General features: G+C 49.2%; 1 protein-coding gene across 3 annotated transcripts in view; it reads left to right on the top strand.

Moving 5' to 3' along the window:
• Nucleotides 1-21,065, top strand: part of TNR (tenascin R) — a 47,627-nt gene that overhangs the window by 12,151 nt on the left and 14,411 nt on the right. Inside the window, exons 2-10 of one of the 3 annotated variants that reach the window (XM_032446232.1) lie at nucleotides 8,517-8,843; nucleotides 8,979-9,072; nucleotides 10,801-11,286; nucleotides 11,692-11,955; nucleotides 12,602-12,717; nucleotides 15,006-15,156; nucleotides 17,387-17,656; nucleotides 19,031-19,216; nucleotides 20,940-21,029. In XM_032446232.1, coding sequence (XP_032302123.1) covers nucleotides 8,577-8,843; nucleotides 8,979-9,072; nucleotides 10,801-11,286; nucleotides 11,692-11,955; nucleotides 12,602-12,717; nucleotides 15,006-15,156; nucleotides 17,387-17,656; nucleotides 19,031-19,216; nucleotides 20,940-21,029 — 1,924 coding nt within the window. In that variant the 5' untranslated portion in view covers nucleotides 8,517-8,576. Of the gene's footprint in view, nucleotides 1-8,516; nucleotides 9,073-10,800; nucleotides 11,287-11,691; nucleotides 11,956-12,601; nucleotides 12,718-15,005; nucleotides 15,157-17,386; nucleotides 17,657-19,030; nucleotides 19,217-20,939; nucleotides 21,030-21,065 lie in introns of all 3 variants that reach the window. The other 2 variants (XM_032446231.1, XM_015869798.2) reach the window with 2 other exon arrangements.

Genomic DNA, 21,065 nt, shown 5'->3' with positions numbered 1-21,065 from the left:
TTGGAAATGAGATGTTGCTCTTAACATGCCCCAGGAATGGAACAACTCCATCCTGCTGTATTGCTCTCCCATGAGGTGTTGGTAGAGTTAAAGGCTCCATTACCAGCATGTAATGAGAGACCCAGGGACTGAAAAGTCCCTTTTACTCACCCACCTCCCCATGCTGACTCACATTGGTCCACCAATGTGGCCTACATCCAAGTCAGCTACTACCAATTCCTTGCTAAACTTTAGGAGGAAAACCCCATTCTTTCTTGCCATTTGCTGGTATTTTCTGGGCAGAAAATACCTCTTCCCTTCATCAGCAAGCCAGCATGACTACAACGCTATAACCTGTGTAGTTCTGCCTCTGCTTTTAGGGGCACAATTTGGTGAGTTCGAAGTGGCATCTGCCTGGGAAAGGGAGAAGCATCCTTTAAATGCCTCAAGCACCTGTGAAGGAAATGAAAGAGGTAAACAACTAAAAAATAGCAAGGTGAAGAGTGAGAAAGAAAAGAGCTAAGGAGATTGCCTCCCAGATAACCTAAAGGTTCACTTCCACTTAAAGATATGGCTTTTCTTTCTTTTGTCTTAATCGGTTTCTCAATAGAAACACTTGAAGTCGAAATAACCCAGCACACCAAAGGACAAAGCAATTGCGGGTCCCCTGGTTGGTTGCCAGATCAAACTCTGCTATATACAGTAACAAAAATAAAGGGGAAAAAGAAAGAAAAGAAAAAGAAACGATACACCTCAACAGGTCTCCCAAAGGGAAAACAGGCAGAGAGGTTGAAGAATAGGAGGGGAAATTGGAAGGGAAGGTTGGCCAGGCTCCAGGACCTACTTGTGCGCAGATCCCTTAATGGCCAACCAGTTGTGGCTGCCCTGGGAAGCTGGTGAAAAACTCCCATTGGTGTCATCACCAGAGGCTCCAGCCCTGGTAAATAATGATAAATGGTGAGCAGTGTCATGCAGTAAAAATCAAGGAGAGAAATATTGCCTTAGGAGGAGCTGCAGAGTAGGCAGCTCTCACACTCGAGGTGCTACTTCTGCTTGAGCAGAGGGATTAGGATGTCCCACATCTCTAGTATGGGGCTGGTCAGGATGCTCAGAGCTCCTTGGAGATACATGCGTTCAGGATGTCTGCTGGTCACTGTGGAACTGAGCTGCTCAGTGGAGGGAAAGAATAATGAAAAGAAATGAAGGAGAAAGATGCAACACTCCTAGTTAAGGGCAATCCCATGGGGTGAGGGCTGACCTCTCCTTTCACCTGGGTATCAGCATCTCAACACGAGCTCAGGAAGTTCTTGAAATTGCTGGAGAGAGGATAAAAGAATAAAATAACTGCATGAGATCAACTTCTCTGTATGCAAGAGATGTTATTGGTGCTATCTTGGCTCTTGTTGATGCCACGTACCACAAGCAGTGGGGAAAGTTTATCAGCTTCCATTCAAAAACTGGGAAACCAAATGTCTCCTATGGGCACAGGCTGCTGCCAGCCTCAGTGCTCCTCTCACCTTTGGGAATAATAGTGCCTAAGGCATCCATGATGCTGCTGCCTTCATGCTGATTTATTGCTGACCTTGTCAAAATTAGAAATAGGCTCTTTCAGGCTCAGCCCCTGCAAAGGGATGAGCACCCCTCAGCTCATGTGTGCAGGGCTGTGCATGTGTTTGGTCCTCACCTAGGGCTCAGCCCACTGTGGCATGTATTTGGAGGATGGAGCTGGTATTCCATTGGTGGGAACAAAAAGTTGCTGCTGATGGCCCTGAGATGTCTTCTTCTTTGGCAGAGAGAAACACCAGGAGAGAGCAATGGGGCCTGGACACCAGCCCAGGCTGAGTCAGCATTTGAGTGTGCAGAAGCTCTAACATTACACCATCAGAACTGGGACTTAAATTATAAGAAACTAAAGCCATGTTCTCAGCCCCAAGCTGTCCCTGAGCCCCACAGAGGACATAACCATCCCCTCTCCATTCCACTGACCAGGAGGCTGCAAATTAAGCTTTGGGTCCCATTCCTGTCCACGATCCTGTTTTCCTGCAGGTTTTGCAGGCTCAGCAGGCCGCCCCCAGCAGCACAGTGCTGCCTGCCAGGCCCAAAGGCTTTGGCAACTAATAGCTTTTTATGGATACTTGAGCTTTGATGGAAGCCAGGGAGCTCCTGGATGCAGCCATCCACCACAGCCTCTCTCCTGCCCTGACCTCTGTCCTGTTTGCTTCATGTAATAAGACAGGAGAGCAGTGGGTTGGGTTTGCTGAATCTGACCAACTGCTCCCAAGTTCCTGCAACCAAAAATCCCTGCCTTTCACACTGCTGTACTCCAGCTCCATGCATATTTTTGGCTCTTCCCACAGTGATGTAATTGCTGTGCAAGAGATCTTGTTGCTCAGTCCAGCAAGCCCTGCATGGAAGACCACAGTGCATCATTTACCACTACTTATTCATCCACTGGAAGCAAATGGGAAGGAGGGCAACAAGAAAGCGTGTTTCAGATGGCTGTGGTTAATTTGGGCTTTGAAACGATAAGACTCAGAAATACAGAGAAACAAGAGGTGCTGAACCAGCTTTCTGGAAAGGGCAACTGCACATATGTGCATGTGGGTGCTGGGGACAGAGGGAGGGGAGGGAACTGAGCCAGCACAGTGATGGGCTGTGACACACCGCCAGGGGTATGGCACATCACTGCCACACGACCAAAGGATCTCCTTCAGCCCAAGCCTTGTGTCTCCATGCAGCTCTTCAGGCAAAAAAACCCAAACAACTAACCTTAAAATTGATTTTAAGTGCTGGCTTGTAAACAGTCCAACCCAGCACTCATAGTGCTAGTGGGATAGTTTAAGTGAGCAGGAACGAGCTGGAGCCCACAAACCCTGACAGACCAGCAGGCATGATTCCAAGCTCCCATGCCCTGCACCGGCTCCAAGCTCAGCAAATTACATTAGGCATTTATATCCATTCCTTAATGAGGTACTTTATAGGGCAATAAAAACTCAGCCTGGCTTGGGTCCTCAGTGCCAGTCCACACTGGGGCACTGCTGTTCCCCAAGTACCTTGCCCTGTAGGGCAAAGCACTGAGATTGCTCCTGGTTCCTTCAGAGGGATGTACAAAGGGGGGTCTTCCACCCTTCCTTGATGCAGTGTAAGGACTGAACCAGGGAGCCCATGTGGGTATACAGCAGGGGATGGGAGCCTGCTTGAGGCCAAAGAAGAAGGGAGAAGCCTTGAATCTTGGGCAGCCACAGGCAGAGGCAGGGCTGCCACCTCCCAGCTGTACACATGCATGCAGCTCATCTGAGGTGGAAAAAAAAATAAATAAAACAGATTAACCTATCTGACAGTACAGCCAGGATGTGTCAAAGCCAGCCTGGCTGGCTGGCTAGGAAAAAAAAAGTGGTTATTACTGCAAACTCTATATACATTATTTATCAAATGAAGTCTCTGCAGCACGTCTGCGATTCATTTCCCTGCTCTGGTTGTCTTCTCAATGGCAGAAGTCAGCCTGAGCCCTGCAGTGGGGCTGAGGACGAGCATCTCACTGCACTCCTAAAACACTGGGCTCTGCAGAGGGGATGCATTGTGTCCAAGAAGTGTGCTGCTCACATGCATCACAGCACTATGCAGTGTGGAGCTGTGTGCTCTGTCTGGGGGGGTCAAAGTCTTGCAGTGCTGCTGCCCCAAACGTGTAGGGGGAGCTCAGTAAAAATGGCAATGAGTTGGAAATGACTCTGCTTTTTGAACTGCCTCCTGGATGCTCGTCTGGCTTCTGGATGCACACATGGATGTGTTGCATACATTAATTTGCATCATTACCACAAGGCAGGGGCAGTGGTTGGCAGTGCTTTGGAGGAGCTGGGATGGGAGCATCCCATACTGGGTAATTTGCATCCACTGCAGCTACGCACACAGCTCCGAGGAGGAGCAGGAAGGCTCACGCAGTAATGAAACATGACAGCAAGCAGCAGATACACGAGCACGAGGCTTTGCTGCCTTTCCTGGAGCTGTGTGCTGAGAGCAAACAGGGGAAAAAAACCCATGCACGTGGCTGAGAGGGACCCAAAGCCAGTGCTGTTGAGGTGGGGTGAATTCACTAGAGATCCGGGCTCTCAGAATGGATTTTCTCCTTGCTGGAAGATGCCCATGTGGTCCTTCACCTTACATCCATGAGTCCTGTGCAAGGATGGGCAAAGGGAGGAATGCCAGGAACGGGAGTGGGAAAAGCCATGATTGATGGAGAGGGAAAAAGAAGTACAGAAATTGCCTGCTTATGTGATGCTTCACCAGGTCCCCACAGCCCTGCATCAGGCTCCTGCCATGCAGGTGCTCAATGTAGCCATAATTAGAAAGCAATCTTGCAGTCGTTTGCATCTGAAGTCCATTTAGGATGGGCAAAAAAGCAGAGTAGCAAAGGAAAAGTGGAGCTGGTTGAGCATGGGTACAGGAACAGCAAAAAGCCTGTTGGTATGGGTGGATCTAGCAGCAATTCACAACATATCCCTGTGGGACACAGCCCCATCCAACAGCCTCTACCATGCTGTGCCTGCAGGTCCTCCATCACCCTCCAAAGTTAATGACTAGTGTCTATGCTGAACACAAAAATAACCTCATATTTATTTTTGCTCTTAAACTACAGTTTCCTTATAGATTAAGTGCTACTACATAATTGGAGAGGATTTAGAGTGTGTTTGTGACCCGCAATGCTCTGTAATTATGGTTAATTTATGGCTTTATGGCTTCACCAGCACAGTTCTGTGCCAGAAGAGCTGCATCTGGAAGTGAGGGGCAGAGCTGGTGGCTGTGACACTATGGGTGGGATCTCCAGAACTCCTTTCTTCGTAAACTTGGGCATTTTGGTGGGAAATGGGTCTGCAGAGCAGAGAGCGGGGCATTGCATGCAGCACTGCAAGCCATCATGCTGAGCATCACCTGAGGATGATGTGGGATCACACGGGTCAGATTCAGGCTCCACCTGCCCAAGTGTAAAGGTAAAGAGCTCATCCCAAAACTTTTCTCTCATCCCTTCCTGTGGGAACATACAGAGGCTACCGATACATGCCGCTAAAATCCAATAAGGAAGCGTGTAATGAAAGAAAGATATAATGTAGGCTGCAATCACAAAGGCATACATGAATTATTAAGCCTGCCAAATTTACAGGCAGCTTGGGGAACTATAGATTTCTTCCTCCATGTATAGTTAGGGAACTGCTGTTTAAAGCAGGAGAGTATTTCATCCTTAACCACACAATTAGTCAGCGGGGGAAAAGCACTCACTCTATGGGTACCCATGTCACAAGAGCCAACCTGTATCAGTCCTATGGCTCCTGGGGGCACCTGATGCATTCAGTCTGGTTTTGCATGGGGATACTGTTGGGTTTTTTAAACCTTAAATCATCTCCAGCAAAGATGTTCCCCAAAAGCAAGTGATTTTGCAGCTGTGTCATACCCACATCCATCGCATGGTTTGGGCTTGTCAAGGCCAAATTTACAAGCAATAAACAACAGGCTGCAGATGCTGCTCAGGGCCACAAAAATCTATAATTCAGGTGGACACACTGCAGGATGTATCTTGGCTTTTTACTTCTTCCCTTTGTAGGCCCCCAGTACACAAATCCTGGGTGAGGGGAGGACATCTGAGAGGTAGAGCACTTCACTGCTTCTGGAAACAGCACTCCAGTGTTTATCTCAGTTTTAGATTGTTTCCTTTTATTGAGCCCCATGCACATAAACGGCAGCAGATTGATCATCTCGCACATCCCTGAAGTTGAAGCACTCGATGCCTGCCAAACTTGAATTTGAACTTTAATTCTCACTAGGTAGGCCCCACATTTGCCTACAAGCATGTTGTTAATGTAGCCTCTCTCCCTTGGTAGCTTTCAGACATACCTGCAATCCCAAAATGCACCCATTGTTCAGTTTATGATACTAAAAGAAAACAAAGAGAAAGCACCCTTAGCACTGTACCATGGGGATACAAACCGCCTGCAGTATCACCATTGCCCAAAGCCACTCCATGGGGTGGGCAGAGAGGTGATGCCACCATTCATCACCCAAGAAATGAGCACTGGGCAGCACCCCATAGGCACCCGCCGTGATGGAGATCTGTGGGAGGACTTTATTTTGTTCCTACCACCTAAGCTGCTCTGCGATGCTGCTGCTTTGAAGCTCTGGCCCAGCTCCATGTTACTGGCTTGCAGCCACAATTCCTTCCCCACTGAACAAGCACAAGAAAATAAAAGCAGGGAGAGAGGCCAAGGAGCTTGCACGGAGCCTTGCATGCCAGCAAGTCAATCAAAGGCAGGAAGCGCTAATTAGTCCCCGTGCCTCCCCCTGTGCCTGGCCTCTCTGTCATATGGGGACAAGAGGAGTCAGCCAGAGCCACCAAGGGGCTGTGGAGGAACCTAGGGTGGGTAAAGACTGGGGGCTACTGGGAGGCACTGCATGCAGCCCCACTGTGCCAGGCTGGGTCATGGGGTGTTGTTTAATTCCATATATCATCTCTATCACAGCTAGTTCCCTCAAGATACCTTTCTCCATGGTGGTCTATTTACCTGAGTTAATTATCAGGTCTTCCTTGAATGGATATCTTTCCCTCATGGCTGACAGGAGCCATCACCATAGGGTAAAAGGCTGCGTTCTTTTTCCAATTGCTTTGGCAATACCACTTTGCATAGAAAGAGATCCTAGCTGCTTGGCATCACTGCCCACTAAGACCAGACTACTGGTCCCTCCATCCCAGCACTGAAGCATCTAGGCGGCAGCACAGTCAACATTAGGAGTCAGATGGTTTCTGTCTCTTCCTCATCCTACAGCCAAGTGGATCCTCCATATTTAGTATGGAGGATGATGGTTGAAATACAAATATGGAAACAGCTGGCAGGTGGATTATATCACACATCCACAAACTCACCATGGCACACGCCATGCTCTTACAATGGTGGAAGCAACCACCACTGCATGGAAACATATCCCATACCCCATGCCAACCCCATCTGAAAAGGTGGGGAGGTCACTCCACCTTGGAGAATTTCATTTATTTGCTTTGCTTGAAATCACAAAGAAATAGAGAGAGAGAAAGCCTAGCAAAGCTCCATGTGCCTGATCACAAGAGAGGCAGGCATTGAGCACAGAGCCAGGAAGAAACATGCAGGAGGAACGCTGCAGTAATATGGGATAATAACCCTGCAAAGACTGAGAGGCGGCAATAGCTGTATTTTCTGTAGTACCATGGTATTGTAAGAGAAAAAACAGTAAACAAATATTTTCACTGAGAAGCTGACGAAGAGGGGGAGGCACTTTCATTCCTCAAAGAGGAGCGTTAGAGCAGGGGAATAGTGCTGAGAGAAGGGAACTGCTCAAGATTATGGCCCTTACAGACAGCAGTAAAGTCAGACCACAGACAAACAGCAAACCACTCTTGCCTCCCATCTCCAATAACCCAAGCTTTGTGGCCTGAAGGATACTGCCCCTGCACAAGGACACTGGCTCCTCAAGGCAGGTCCCATCCCAATGGGACCAGATATTATCCATTCCCCTCCCAGGGCATACAGCACTCCTAGGAAAAAAAAGATACTGTGAGAGTCCCAGTGGCTGACCCCATCCACACTGGGGACCACTGACCTCCAAATGATGAGAGCAATGTAATTGTAGTCTCAGTCTCACCTGCCCACTAGTTCTATCCTGGGATGGACTGGGCAGTGATTCCTCATGGCAAACTTGTTGATGTCCAGCATTGGTCAACACACGGTAGTCCCAGCAAGAGTAACGGGACCAAATCCATCTCCAGCACAAATGAGCTGACATTGGAGGTTTTTGGTTGCAGATAATCATGTCCTTGGAGCCCAGATTGGTACCTGGGGGCTTGTAATTGATACAGAAGTGAGAAGTTATTTATTTTCAAATCAAGGCAACTTTAACCTGTAATCCAGAGCATGGGTAGGAGGTGAAGCCACTTCATCACAAGGGATTTGTCTGCTCAGAGCACAAACCTAAAGGAGCTCAAGCATGCGTGGTGTAATTTAACGGTGTTTTGTGTTGAGGCTGCTGTTCCTATAGCTACTGGAGGAAGCTTAGCAACCTCAGGCTCAGCTCCTGGGGCACCAGTGGAGGGGTCCAGAGAAGAGTAAGGATGTGGTATTTTCACCCATGCATTGTCATCACCCATGCATTGCTGGCACCTATGCTTTAATCCCAGTGCTGATGTTGCACTGATTGCAGTAGCCACATGGGGGTGGAAACACAGATGTGTGGGGCTTTGTTAGTACCAAATCAACTGTTACCTTCAAAAATACTATGGGAATAAGAATCTGCTTCTGTCATTGAGAGCTGGAGCCAGAATGCTGGGAATGCATGCTCTGGAGAACGTCTACCTTCTTCCCCCAGCGCTGTGCCCATCTTGGGGCTGCTTTGGGCTCTACCAAGGTCAGTGGGACTGTGCATATGTCAGGCTGGCCCACATCTCTCTGGACAACTCGCCTCTCTGACCTTAGTGCAGTGTCAGGTCTAACATTAATCATGCTCTTTTTCCTTTTTGTCCATAGGTCCTCCTCACGCTTGGCCAACCAAGGTTGGCTTAGAAGGCTCCTCCCTCTCCCAAGAAAATGGGGACTGACAGTGACAACCCAGTCCTGAGAAACGTGCTCATCAGCTTCAACCTGCTGCTCTTGGGTGCTGTCCTGAAGCCGTTTGAGTGCCGGCTGGAGGTGACAACAGAGCCAGCCGAGAGGCCGGCAGTGGATGAGGAGGGGGGCCTGGCCAACTGCAGCCCACCCATCAAAGAGCAGCCCATGGTCTTCCATCACATCTACAACATCAACGTCCCCGCGGACAGCTGCTGCTCCTCCATGCTCAGGTCTTCGGCTGAGGAGGTGAGTTCAGAAGACGACAGGCTGGCGGAGTACACGGAGCAGACCTCCGACAGCGAGAGCCAGGTCACCTTCACCCACAGGATAAACTTGCCCAAGCAGGCCTGTAAGTGCTCCACCTCCCTCCCGTCCCTGCAGGAGCTGCTGAGCAGGATTGAGATGCTGGAGAGAGAGGTCTCCATGCTCCGGGACCAATGCAACTCCAATTGCTGTCAAGAAAATGCAGCCACAGGTAGTAATACCATGCTGTTAGCTCTTGTTGGGGATACAGGGCTCAAGCAAAAGGCAGGAGAAATAAATACAGAGCTGGTAATGTCACTCAGAGCAGCGATGAATGAAAATCTCTGTTCAGCCGTGGTGTCACAGCTGTGCCAAGAAAAGCCCAGCTTAGGGCCTCCAAGGCAGGGAAATCCCTGGGAGGGATTCAGTAACTTGAGCTCCCAAAGCCCACTTGTTATGGAAACCCCATCAGCAGAAGTGTATCCATTAGGCAGAGCTAAAATCCCATTAAGAATAAAATTGTGGCTGGTAAGGGATGAGCAGGCTGAGCTTCCCAACCTGTTACCTCCCAGTTCTGTGGGCCCTTCACTGAGAACAGCCTTGGCTCTGCACAACACTGCTTAGCAGCAACTGTAAGCATCAGTATTTTACCAGCATGGTCTCTCAGGTGGCCCCTCCTGGCTCCAGGCTTGGCTCAGTCCTGCTTGGATGCCCCAGTGTGGCACCCATCAGCTGTGAGCATAAAAGGGATTGGACAACACCCTTGAAAGCCACGACTGTGTGCACAGCAAGGGTTAAAACAGAGTAGGAAGAGCAATAGGAAAAACCTGATTTAAAGGAATACATTTGAAAGACCGATGGAACAATTTGGTTTGCTTGCAACATACGCAGCTTGTCCCATTAAACATTTATCACTAGTTGGAGTCTTCACTCGAACCGCAGATGCGTGCCGAGGTAAAACTGGAGTAATTTCATTCATTTTACCCAAGCTGCTTTCAATTCACCACACTTTAAATGAGAGCAAGATCCCTACCCCATAGCCTCAGGCACTTCCCCAAGGAAAGAGCTGTCTTACAGCACACCTACAAGCATCTTCTCTCCTCCTTTGATAACTTAACTAGAGGATGAGATCTGAAGAGAACCCAGTCACCATTCCCAATGCTTTGCAGGAAGTATCCTGCAAAGGAGCCCAAACTGCTCTGTCTGACATAGTATAGCAGCTAAGCCTTGCTGAGAGAGCATCTATCAGTTATCATCCAGGTAACTCATCTAGGATGAGAGATTCAGTAGGGGGGACAAAAAGGTGTGTCAGAAGGGGAAGAATTAACCAGGCTGCTGTAAACCCAAAGCTGAAGCAGCAGGTCCATGTTGTGAGGAAAAACATGGGAGGATGGGCAGTGTCAGAGCAACTGGTGCCCTCATTGCCATGTGCCCCCCCCTCACCCCACAGCAGCACTGCTGAGCAAAGCAGGGACATCAGAGGAGGTGGCTGTGTGTTCTCCCTGCCTTCCCACAGCCCTAACTCACGTGCAAACCACTCTCTCCATTTCAGCAGGAGTCAGAAGGATAGGGATGAATATTATACATTTTTGTTTATAATAATGGGACATAATATTGGGATGTCTCAACTGTATGATGAGAGAGGAGACAGCAGAGTCCACTGAGTTGTAGTTAGTACAGAGGGGTTGGCCAGGGTGGGCTTTTTTACCATGTAGCTGTCTGGAGAACTACAGAGAAACTAAGGGGAGCTCTGGCACCCAGGAGCCAGGAGCTGAGACCAGAGCTCCCACCCTGAGCCCCAGCATGACCCATACTGAACCTGCACCTCGGGCATCCCCAAAGCCACCAAGTCCCACGAAACAAAAGAGCACAGCTATAGGGAGGACCACCCCTGCCACTTGCCCTCCATTCACAGACCCCACCCCAGGCTCTGACCGCCCCGTCCCGCATCATTTTGCAGGACGCCTGGATTACACCTTACCGTGCAGCGGCCACGGGAACTTCAGCCTGGAATCGTGCCGCTGCGTCTGCAGCGAGGGCTGGGCTGGCAGCAACTGCTCCGAGCCGCGCTGCCCGAGGGGCTGCTCCAGCCGTGGGGTCTGCCTGGAGGGTCAGTGCGTCTGCGACAACGATTACGGCGGTGAGGATTGCTCCCAGCTCCGCTGCCCCGCCGGCTGCGGCTCCCGCGGGCTCTGCGTGGATGGAGAATGTATCTGCGAGGAGGGATTCGGTGGGGAGGACTGCTCTCAACCCCGCTGCCCCCGTGACTGCTCGGGAAGGGGACACTGTGACAACGGCACCTGCGTGTGCATCGAGGGCTATGCTGGGGAGGACTGCGGGTGGCTGCGGTGTCCCAATGCCTGCAGTGGACGAGGTGTCTGCCAGGATGGCCTCTGCGTCTGCGAGGATGGCTACGGAGGGCAGGACTGCTCGGCAGGTAGCAGGGGTGTGTGTGGGGGGGGTGAGTTAGACCTGATTGCATGAGGAAGGGACACAAAGTTCCCAGAATCTCACACAGTGTGGGAGGAACCAAAAGATGCTGGAGCACTTTGTGCTCACATCCCATAGTTTGATTGCCTGTCTGTTGTTCCTGTCCCCAAAGAAATGCATAAAGGTTTGGAAGGCAAGCAAATAGCCATTGAGATTTGTCCAGATACTGGTGGTGAGCCACTTTTACAACAGCAGAACAAGCAGGTTCTCCTGAGCCTTTGCCTTGCAATAAAACATGTAAGCACATGACCCCCAACCAAAAGCCCTTGCCCATGTCTAACCAGCAGACCCACACTCCCTCACCTGTGGACAGAAAACAAGCCATGCACATCCTGATGCTCTCCCTCTCTCTTCCTGTCAGTGGCTCCTCCTGAAAACCTGCGAGTGACAGGGATCAGCGACAGCTCCATTGAGCTGGCATGGGACAGCCCCGGGGCAGCAACTGAGTATGTGGTATCATACCAGCCAGCGGGGCCAGGGGGATCCCAGCTCCAGCAGCGGGTGCCTGGGGACTGGAGCACCATCTCCATCACGGAGCTGGAGCCAGGTGTTGCCTACAATGTCAGCATCTACGCAGTCATCAGTGATGTCTTGAGCAGCCCTGTCACCACCAAGGTGACAACCAGTAAGTATCTGCCTGCACTTGTCACTTGGTACCCCAATAACCAGAGGTGATGCTCATCAGATGGCTGCAGAAGCCGGTGTTGGCCCATATAATGAGGAATGCTCAAAGCAGCCTGTAAAAAAAAACCAAACAAACAGATGGCAGAAAATCAAGGAAAATTTCAATGCTTACTTGAAGCCCCCAGAACACAGCCCAAAATATCTTACATTTTTTGTGATATATCATATAAGTCACAGGTTCTGCTCCTTTCTCTGGATGGACTCTCCAAGGCAGAGGTAACAGCACAGCAAGAGGGGATGTTCCTGTGCATCATGAGGTTCTTAATGTCAGAGGGAAAAGGGAACAGCAGGCTGTGACAGCAGCCTCCAGAAAGTACCCTTGGGGAATTAAAGGCAGAGTGAGCAGGGGAAAAACTAGTGATGCCGGTACCACTTTTGTAACCCCATTGCTCACCCTGTTGGCATGGTGTTATTGGGTGCCATGCAGTGGGATGCCACAGTGGAGAGCATCCCCTTCCTCTCCCTCCAGCCCAAAAGGACAATGATGTTGCTAACAGAGACCAGCAGGGCCCTATTTCCACCACCCCAATAACAAAATAGCTGCGAGGAGGTCAACCCAGCCCTCACCACCTCCTGGTCCCTTCTAGACTTGGCCACGCCGCAGGGGCTGAAGTTCAAGACCATCACAGAGACAACAGTGGAGGTGCAGTGGGAGCCCTTCTCCTTCCCTTTTGATGGCTGGGAGATCAGCTTCATCCCCAAGGTAATGCTACCTCACAGCACGGCATCGCAGGGTACACCCTAAGCCACTCCAGGAAGTCCAGATCTCAATGACCAGCCGTTAGCTGTCAGGGCTCCAGTATCCCCAACTATGTGCCCAGATAGCTCCTGCCACAGCATTTTAATTGCAGTGATGAACAGGTAGAACTGGTGCCAGGAAAGATGGGAACGATGAAAGTGTTGCCCTAAATATCGCCTATTTTCCATACGCAGTAACAGAAATTGTACATCAAGTATTTCATCTATATTCATAATTTCTACACCATTTAGCCATAAGTATAGCTTCAATTGTATATGGAGCCTCTTTACAAGAGGCTTTCAATCCCCAGCAGTAAAAGAAATGCTGATTAAGGGCACAATTATGCCATTTTCCCTTGTACAAAATCCTTGCTGGAGTCAGGCAGCTCTGGGCAGTAGGAACAGCAGAAGTTGGCCCCAAAGTTTTAACAGCTCTCAATTGCAAAGTGTCATGAGACACAGCACAAAACAGGGGCCCGGGTGCCTGAGATAATTCATTCCCCACTTTCAGAAAGGTCTGGGAGCATCTTGATGCAATTTTTGATCCACAGATTGTGACCGAAGCCAAAGTTTGGGTACTACAGTTACAAAACCAAGGGCATCAGGATGAAATAGAGCAATAGGATCATGGGATGTCTTAGGTTGGGGAGGACTTTAAAGGTGATGTGGTTCCAACCCTATGCCATAAAACAGGGCAATGCCAAGGAAAGACCACCAGAGCTTTCAATTTAGTGGCAAACAAATCATGCATCATTCAAACATTTCATCAATACTCATGAATTAATCTAAGCAGCATCCTCCCTGAAGCAGATAAATGGGTATAGGCATGTTTTGGGGTGAGGTGTTTGTGGGATAGAAGCATCTCTCCTACAAGGACATCAGCAATAGGTTTTCCTCAAGCCAGCCCACTGCAGCAAGCTGTTGGCTCCCGTTTCTCTTTTTTAAGCTTCAAACCAGCAAGAGACACACTGGGAATGAAACAAAGAGATAAAGTACAAAAGGAAGGTTGTTCCTCGGGCAGGATTTCAGAGATGGGAACGGTTGCAGCTCACAGGGCTTTCATTTTAGTACCGTCCATCAAGTGTGAGCTCTTGCATTGTGAAGATACAGTTGTGCTCCTGCTGCTGAAATTGGGCTTTCTCAAGTCTGTCATCAGCTTTTCCCCCGAAGCAAGACAGAGGGTGCTGTCTCCCTGGCTGCCTGGAAGCCACACTGACGGCTCAAGCCGCTTGGACAGACACAAAACCATTGCTGCACCCCAATTAAAAGCAAAACCCAAGAGGCAGCAACATGGAAATACATACATATATATAGCATTAGAGCAGTCTTATAGCAAATAACCCCTGTGCTGTAGGCTTGCAAATCGAGGTCAAGCTGCCTTTCCAAAAGATGGGTGTGGGGACACTAATTTTGTCCTCAGTGTCCCCAGGGGGAGTGCACACCCTCTCTCTGTACAAGCCACCCTCCACACACCAAATGGTTCCGAGATAGCAGGATCGGGGTTGTTGGGGTGCAAAAAGGAAAGAGGAAAGCAATACACAGGGATATTTGGGGCAATGGGAGTGTCTCAGAGTAGCAATTGATGAAAAGCTGCAGTGATAACAGGCATAGAAAAGAAAATTAGGGTAGGTGAGATGGCAATTTATGGATAAAATGGAAGATTTCCTGTTTAATGAGGAAAAGAGATGAATATGGATTGAGAGCTATGTGCACAGATTTGTTTAGTGCGTTATTAGTAAAGACAGCAGCAAGAAAAGATCCATTGTCCAAACACTGGCAGGGAAGGTGACATTTGCAGTTGCTTAAAAGACTTATGTGTTTTTCAGAGTACAAAACAGAAAGTATAATGAATTCAAGATATTTTAAAAGGAGGGGATTCCAAAATAAATACACGATGGTTTCACCCCTGCATGAAAGCCGTGCCATAAAAGGAGGCTTTGGTTTTATCTTTTATGATCTGGGGAATATTCAGATGGCAAAATACAACAAGGTATGAGGCAGGAGAGAGGATGGGAGCATTTCCCAGCTCAGGTGCTCCACAGCTGGTGGGTGACTTTGTCCCAGGCTCCTGCATCTCCATGATGAGACATGCTGGGATGAGGATGTGATCTGGGGGTGCATGGCTGGGTCATCACCTTGCCATGCAACAGTGCCTGTACTCCCGCAAAAAAGAAAAAAAAAAGAAGTTTTTTTGTGTTGTTTTTAAACCCATTCCTCCTTCTTATTGCCTTTTCTCCCCCCCGTCCCTGGCAGAACAACGAGGGTGGTGTGATTGCCCAGCTCCCCAGCACTGTCACCACCTTCAACCAGACGGGCCTGAAGCCAGGCGAGGAGTACACTGTCACCGTGGTGGCTCTGAAGGATCAAGCCAGGAGCCCCCCAGCCTCTGACAGCATCTCCACCCGTGAGTGAGCCCAGTGCTGGGCAGTGCATCCCAAGAACCTCAGCATCCCATAGCAAAATCAGCTCCAAACACAACATCTGCTGGGGCCAAAAAGCTGCCCAAGCCAGGTGCTGGGGCATCAGATACACAGAAGTGTTTTTTTCTTCAACCAGTATTCAACCCAAAAGCCCAAGCTACAGGTGCATTGCAGCAATAGGTTTTCATGCAACACTTTGTCCCTCTCCCTCCCAAATTGCTGCAAGCATGGAAAGCATGGTGTGTTTTATGGGGTTGGGAGTCACGGCTCTGGTCAGCTTGCACATTATAGCTGCATGAATTGCTCTTCTCTGTTAATCTTACCCCAGGCACATTTGGGAGGCTGGATGCACCCAAGATACAACTCTTAAAAGCGCACTGCCTACTCATCTCCTCCATATTAAAGCTCCCACATGCTTTTGTGCCTCCAAACACCCTGTCCTCCCACCCATTCAGGGAAATCAGGCAGCGGGGCAGGGAGCCAGAAGCAGCTTGATGAAATTCGGTGTGTGAGGAAGAACGCAATCCCCTCCTCACCAAGAGGATGTGGCGCTGGGCAGAGCACGGAGAGATGCTAATCTGGGGCTTTGGGGAGGAAGGGGTGGTGCAGGGATGGTCCCTCCGTCAGACAGCACCTCTCTGGCTGCAGATCTGAGCTTCCTCAGTACAGTCCTGCTCCTCTTGACACGGCTTAACAGAGACATCTCCTGGTCAAGGCAAACCTTTCCCTTTTCCTAGGAAGTCACAGGGAAAAAAGAAAAAAAGTAAAAAAAAAAAAGAGAGGCTGTTACCTCAAATTAAGCAGTTGACTTTATCAAGGGCGCACAGCAGGGCTGTGGTCTCCACCTCCAACATGAGATGCACTGTTTGGATTAGCCTTGGCCAAGTTAGACACTCATCTCCAACCTAAAAACCCTGCTTCCCAACAATCCTTCTTCCTCTGTTGCTGTTTTGTCCCCAGATCTCACCCCACTACTTCCAATTCCCCCAACATGTCTATTCTAAGCTCCTTCATCCCTTCCCAGGATTTCTCACCCTGGGACACAGCATTCAGCACATCCTTATTACATCATGACATTTCCAATATATGTAGCATATGGGCATATGCAGCACAGCTCAAACTACAAGGCAGACTAGTATGTGTTTTTTTTAACCACCTTTTGGTCGCAGAAGAGATAAAGCAGGCAGCCAGCGCATCAGCAGTGCCATGGTACAGTAGCATCTGTCCATGCTGATGGTCCTGCTGTACTCAAAGCATCCCTCACTTGGGCTGAGCATGTGATTTCCCTTGACCAAACACTGATGGATGCAGAGAAAGAAAGAGCCCAATTCTCTGCAAAATAGAGTAAAAATGTCCTAAACAGCCTCTTCAGGAGATGCTTAGTATGAATGCTTTAGCTAGAACCCCTTTATCTGAGGGTGTTTGGTGGACACCTTCCATCACCCTGCTCCCAGCTGGTTATGAAGCCTCATCAGAGCAGTTGCATTTTCCTCTCCCTCCCCAGCACTAACACGTCAGCAGCTCCAAGAGCTGATCCTGCAGCTTAGCTACAAAGCAGGAGCTGGCACTGATGCTGGAACATGTCTAGAGACTTTCTCTAGCTCTTGATGGTTGGATCAGTCCTTGGCCCTGTGTTATTTAACACACTGTCAACACCTTTCAAGAGCCATAATAGACAAAATATCATTGATGATAAATTTTGCCAACAATAGAAAGGCTTGGAAAAGAGTAAATTGAGTGGAAAGAAGGAGATCATCAATAAAAGCATTTTGAATGGCTTGAAGAGCCAGGCACAAAGGAAAACTGCATTTTTCTATGCATCACCAAGTATGAGCAGTTATATAGGAGCAAAGAAAATGGACCAGAGAGAAACGTAGGAGGTTTTATTCTGGGACATGACTCCTGAACAAGACAGAGAGGAATTGTCTATACTCGGCTTGAGAAGGGCAGAAGTTGCATTGTATCTGTAATTGGCATGTATCTGAAATGCTTTGCTCAAGAGTGATGTCAGGAAAGTGGAGTGTCTGGAATAAGGTACTGGAACTCCCCATGACCAAGCCCCTGTGACCGCTTTAGGTTGGAAGAGTTGAGCCTCGTGCCAACTCTTCACGCCACCCTGAAGGCCAAGTCACAGCTTGTCGACCCCATACCCGCCGCACTTCCCCATCCAACCCTCCCACATTAACCTCCCCTCCTTTCCCCCACCCTCTGCAGTCATCGACGGCCCAACGCAGATCCTGGTGCGGGACGTCTCCGACACAGTGGCCTTTGTGGAGTGGACACCACCACGTGCCCGGGTGGACGCCATCCTGCTGAAGTACGGGCTGGCGGATGGGGAGGGCGGGAGGACCACCTTCCGCCTGCAGCCCCCCCTCAGCCAGTACTCCCTGCAGGCCCTGCGGCCCGGCGCCCGCTACCACCTCGCTGTCAGTGCCCTCCGGGGTGCCAACGAGAGCCAGCCGGCCCTTGCCCAGTTCACTACAGGTAGCTGGAGGAGCCAGCGAGGGGGATGAATGCTGCAGAGTGGTGTGGTGGGTGGGTAGGAAAGACCTTCAAGAAAGACTAGATCCAGCCATCAACCTGACCTACTGAGCGCCCTACACTAACACGTGTTCCTCAACGCCATGTGCACACATCTCCTGAGTTCCTTCAGGGATGGAGACTCCCCCCCTGACCTGAGAAGACTGTTGTAATCCTTGCCTACCTTCCCCGTGAACAAATTGATCCTAATGCCCAACCTAAACCTTCCCTGGTGCAACCTGAGCCCGTTTCTTACTGTCCTATCAATTGTCACTCAAGAAAAGAGATGAACACCCACTTCACTGCAATCATCATAGGATGGCAGAATGGCTTGGGTTGGAAGGGACCTCAAAGATCATCCTCTCCTCTCCTCTAAATTAAATTGCAGTTTTCACCCTTGACGCCACCCACAGACCAGTGTGCATCAGAGGGGTCTGAGTTTAAGACAGTGCTCCCATACTTGCTCAGCACTGAGAGCTGAAACAGGCACAGTGCCTGAAAAATCAGCAATCAGGCAGCTGGAAGCAGCCCAGTTAAAAACATGGATATCTTATTTTATATCTTATATGAATAGCCTAACAGGTCAGTAAAATTTTAATTAATGTTAAGCTTGCAGATAGCTAACGGGTTTAATTTACCGTGCCATAAAGGAGGAGGTAGAGAGCGTATATCAGTACTGTTTTATGGTATATAAATTACTTGTCATGTACATCACTGGTGGATACTAGGCTCCTATTACAATAACCACAGCGTGTGAATTGTGTGTATATATCTATGCAGATATATATGAGACGAGATGTTCATTGCAATTGGTTTGCTGAGTTGGCCTTATTTGCTCTATTTCTAAAAGGCAACATAAAAATCCCTCCTAAGCCCAGACCCAGAGCAGGAATTAATGCATATCTCCTGTGCAGCCAGAGCCTGCCCTGCTCATACCCATTCCTTGCAGGCAGATATGGTACAGATCTGAACAGGTTTGGCATGCAGCCTCTGCAGCACTAATAAAACATTTTATCAGTCTGGACAGTGTCTGAGCATGAATGAATCTGTAGAGATGCTTGAGGTCTTTTAGGAGAAGTTCAGGCCAGTGTTTGATGGCTTTAGAGCACTGGTCTTGATGAGTTCATGAGGGGCACCTCCAGATCTGTGCTGAGCACGGGGCAAGAGCAGATATCCCAAACATGGGGATGTGCCACCTGTGTCCCCTCCCCATTTCTCAGCCATGCCACAGCTCCCAGTGCCCATTGGTGAGACCATAGAATCATTAAGGCTGAAAAGGACCTCTGAGATCTAGTTCAACCATAGAGAGACCATGCTTTTCTTCCTTGTGTTGCACAGAGATCGATGCCCCCAAGAACCTACGGGTGGGCTCAAGGACCCCTGCCAGCCTCGAGCTCACCTGGGACAACAGCGAGGCAGAGGCACACAGCTATAGGGTGGTCTACAGCACCCTGGCTGGAGAGCACTACCACGAGGTTCTGGTGCCACGGGACACTGGCCCCACCACCCGGGCCACTCTTGCAGGTATGCCTGCACTACCTTCATCCTCATCTTCATCATCTTCATCTTTACTCTCACTCATCTCCATTCTCCTTGCAAGTCCAAATCAGCTTACCCTGGTGCTTCTGTGAGTCTGGACGATTATCTGCTGAGAGCCAAGCGATGTCCCTTGCTGGGGATGTCCCAAGGGTCCAAAGCACAGCTAGCAATGCAGAAGTGAGAACTGGGGAGAGGAAGACACTTCAGGTTGATCTAGAGAAAAACACTACTTCTCTTTTTACTTTTCCCTCTCTTGATGGGACACTGATGCTCACCCCAACACTTACATACCAAAAAAAATCATTTGTTGAGCTTGAGGCTTATCTAGATCTTCAATATGGCACTGCACCAGGCTCTCCCATGTTGTGTCAGGCTCAGACAACTCCGCCATATGGGCATATAGGAACAAACATGTTCAGTGGGAAAGTCTAATGCAAAGCTACAGGCACGGAGGCACTGAATCATGAGAAAGGCTGGAGGGCAGGAAAACCTTTAGAGCAGTTAGCTTGAAAAATGTGGTGTGTAAGAAAGAATGTAGTAGGGATAGTTTCTGCTGCACTCATGAGTAGAAAAGTGGGACAGAGATGGATGAGGACAGCAGGAGATAGAGGTTTTGGCACTGGTCCCCTGTACTCTAGGACATTTGCTGCCCTTTGGGATGATATGAGGGGGACACAAACGGACAGCCTTTTTTGATGGCATGGCAGCTGCAAGCAGCCTCTCTGTATCCTCATCACACACACTGTAGCCTTCTCCTCCAGAGTTTCATCACCCATAGTCCAGCCTGTTGGAGCAAATTTGCAGCTGCTGAGGACCTGGTGGGGTCCAAGGCATAAAAGCCTTTATCTGCCCCTAAGGAAAGTGTCAAGGAAAGAAGCTGAGCAGAGTTTATCGAATATTTAAACTTAAAAATACAGCAAACTTTGCCCTGCCCCATAGGTCTCTTTTCAAAGATGGGAATTCACAGAGCTGTCAGAAATATTGGGCATTTTTCCCTATCCAAGAGATGGGAGAGAAAAGGCTGGGCTGCAGGGCTTATGGCTTTCTCTGACCCAGTGGGAAAGATCAACAGAACATGAGGAAGAGAAAAATGAAGCTGTCAAAGGCCAAGCAGGAGTGACAGACCCTGGAGATGTTCCATGGAGATAGAGCAACCAGCAATAGGTACAGACAAAACGAGCTCCATTAGCTCCTTTTCCATTTCCCAGGTGAGAGGAACCACAGGCCATATCTTCCTCAAGGATCGTGCTTGAGTCAGCTCCCAGCTAGGCTGTATGTTTACTAATTAATGCCCATTTCATTTACTCTGCATAATTTATTTCTTTTCGAGACACCAACCCTGTGACAATATTTGAAGCTGAATCATTTCGGAAACAAACACAGCTACTTTATCATTCCCATCTCATTTTCTTTCTCTCTTTCACACACAATTTCTGTCTAGATGCCAGCAATTACAGCAGACCTCAGTAACGGCTCTTAAAAATTGGTTATTTCAGAGCTAGACTAATCACATTTCCCCATCCAAAGGCATTTGGGGACTTTTTCAAAAGGCTTTCTACAGCATCCAGAGTAGCTGTGCTGTGGCTGGTGATTCTAGAGGCACTCAGGAGTGTCCCTTTACCTCCAGCTGTGGTGGGAGTCACTCTCTAAGACCACCAAGTTGGATGCTGCTCTCACACCCCTCTGTGTCCTTTACTCAATCTTGCAGATCTGGTGCCAGGGACAGAATATGGCATTGGGATTTCAGCCGTGATGGACAGCCAGCAGAGCGTGCCAGCGACCATGAATGCCAGGACAGGTGAGTCTAGCCCCATTGCTTTTGGCCTCAGAATAC

This window comes from Coturnix japonica, chromosome 8, assembly GCF_001577835.2.
Source record: "Coturnix japonica isolate 7356 chromosome 8, Coturnix japonica 2.1, whole genome shotgun sequence".
NCBI classification, from domain to species: Eukaryota; Metazoa; Chordata; class Aves; order Galliformes; family Phasianidae; genus Coturnix; species Coturnix japonica.
The sequence above is the reverse complement of the archived record's forward strand: the minus strand, read 5'-3'. Positions and strand labels throughout refer to the sequence as shown.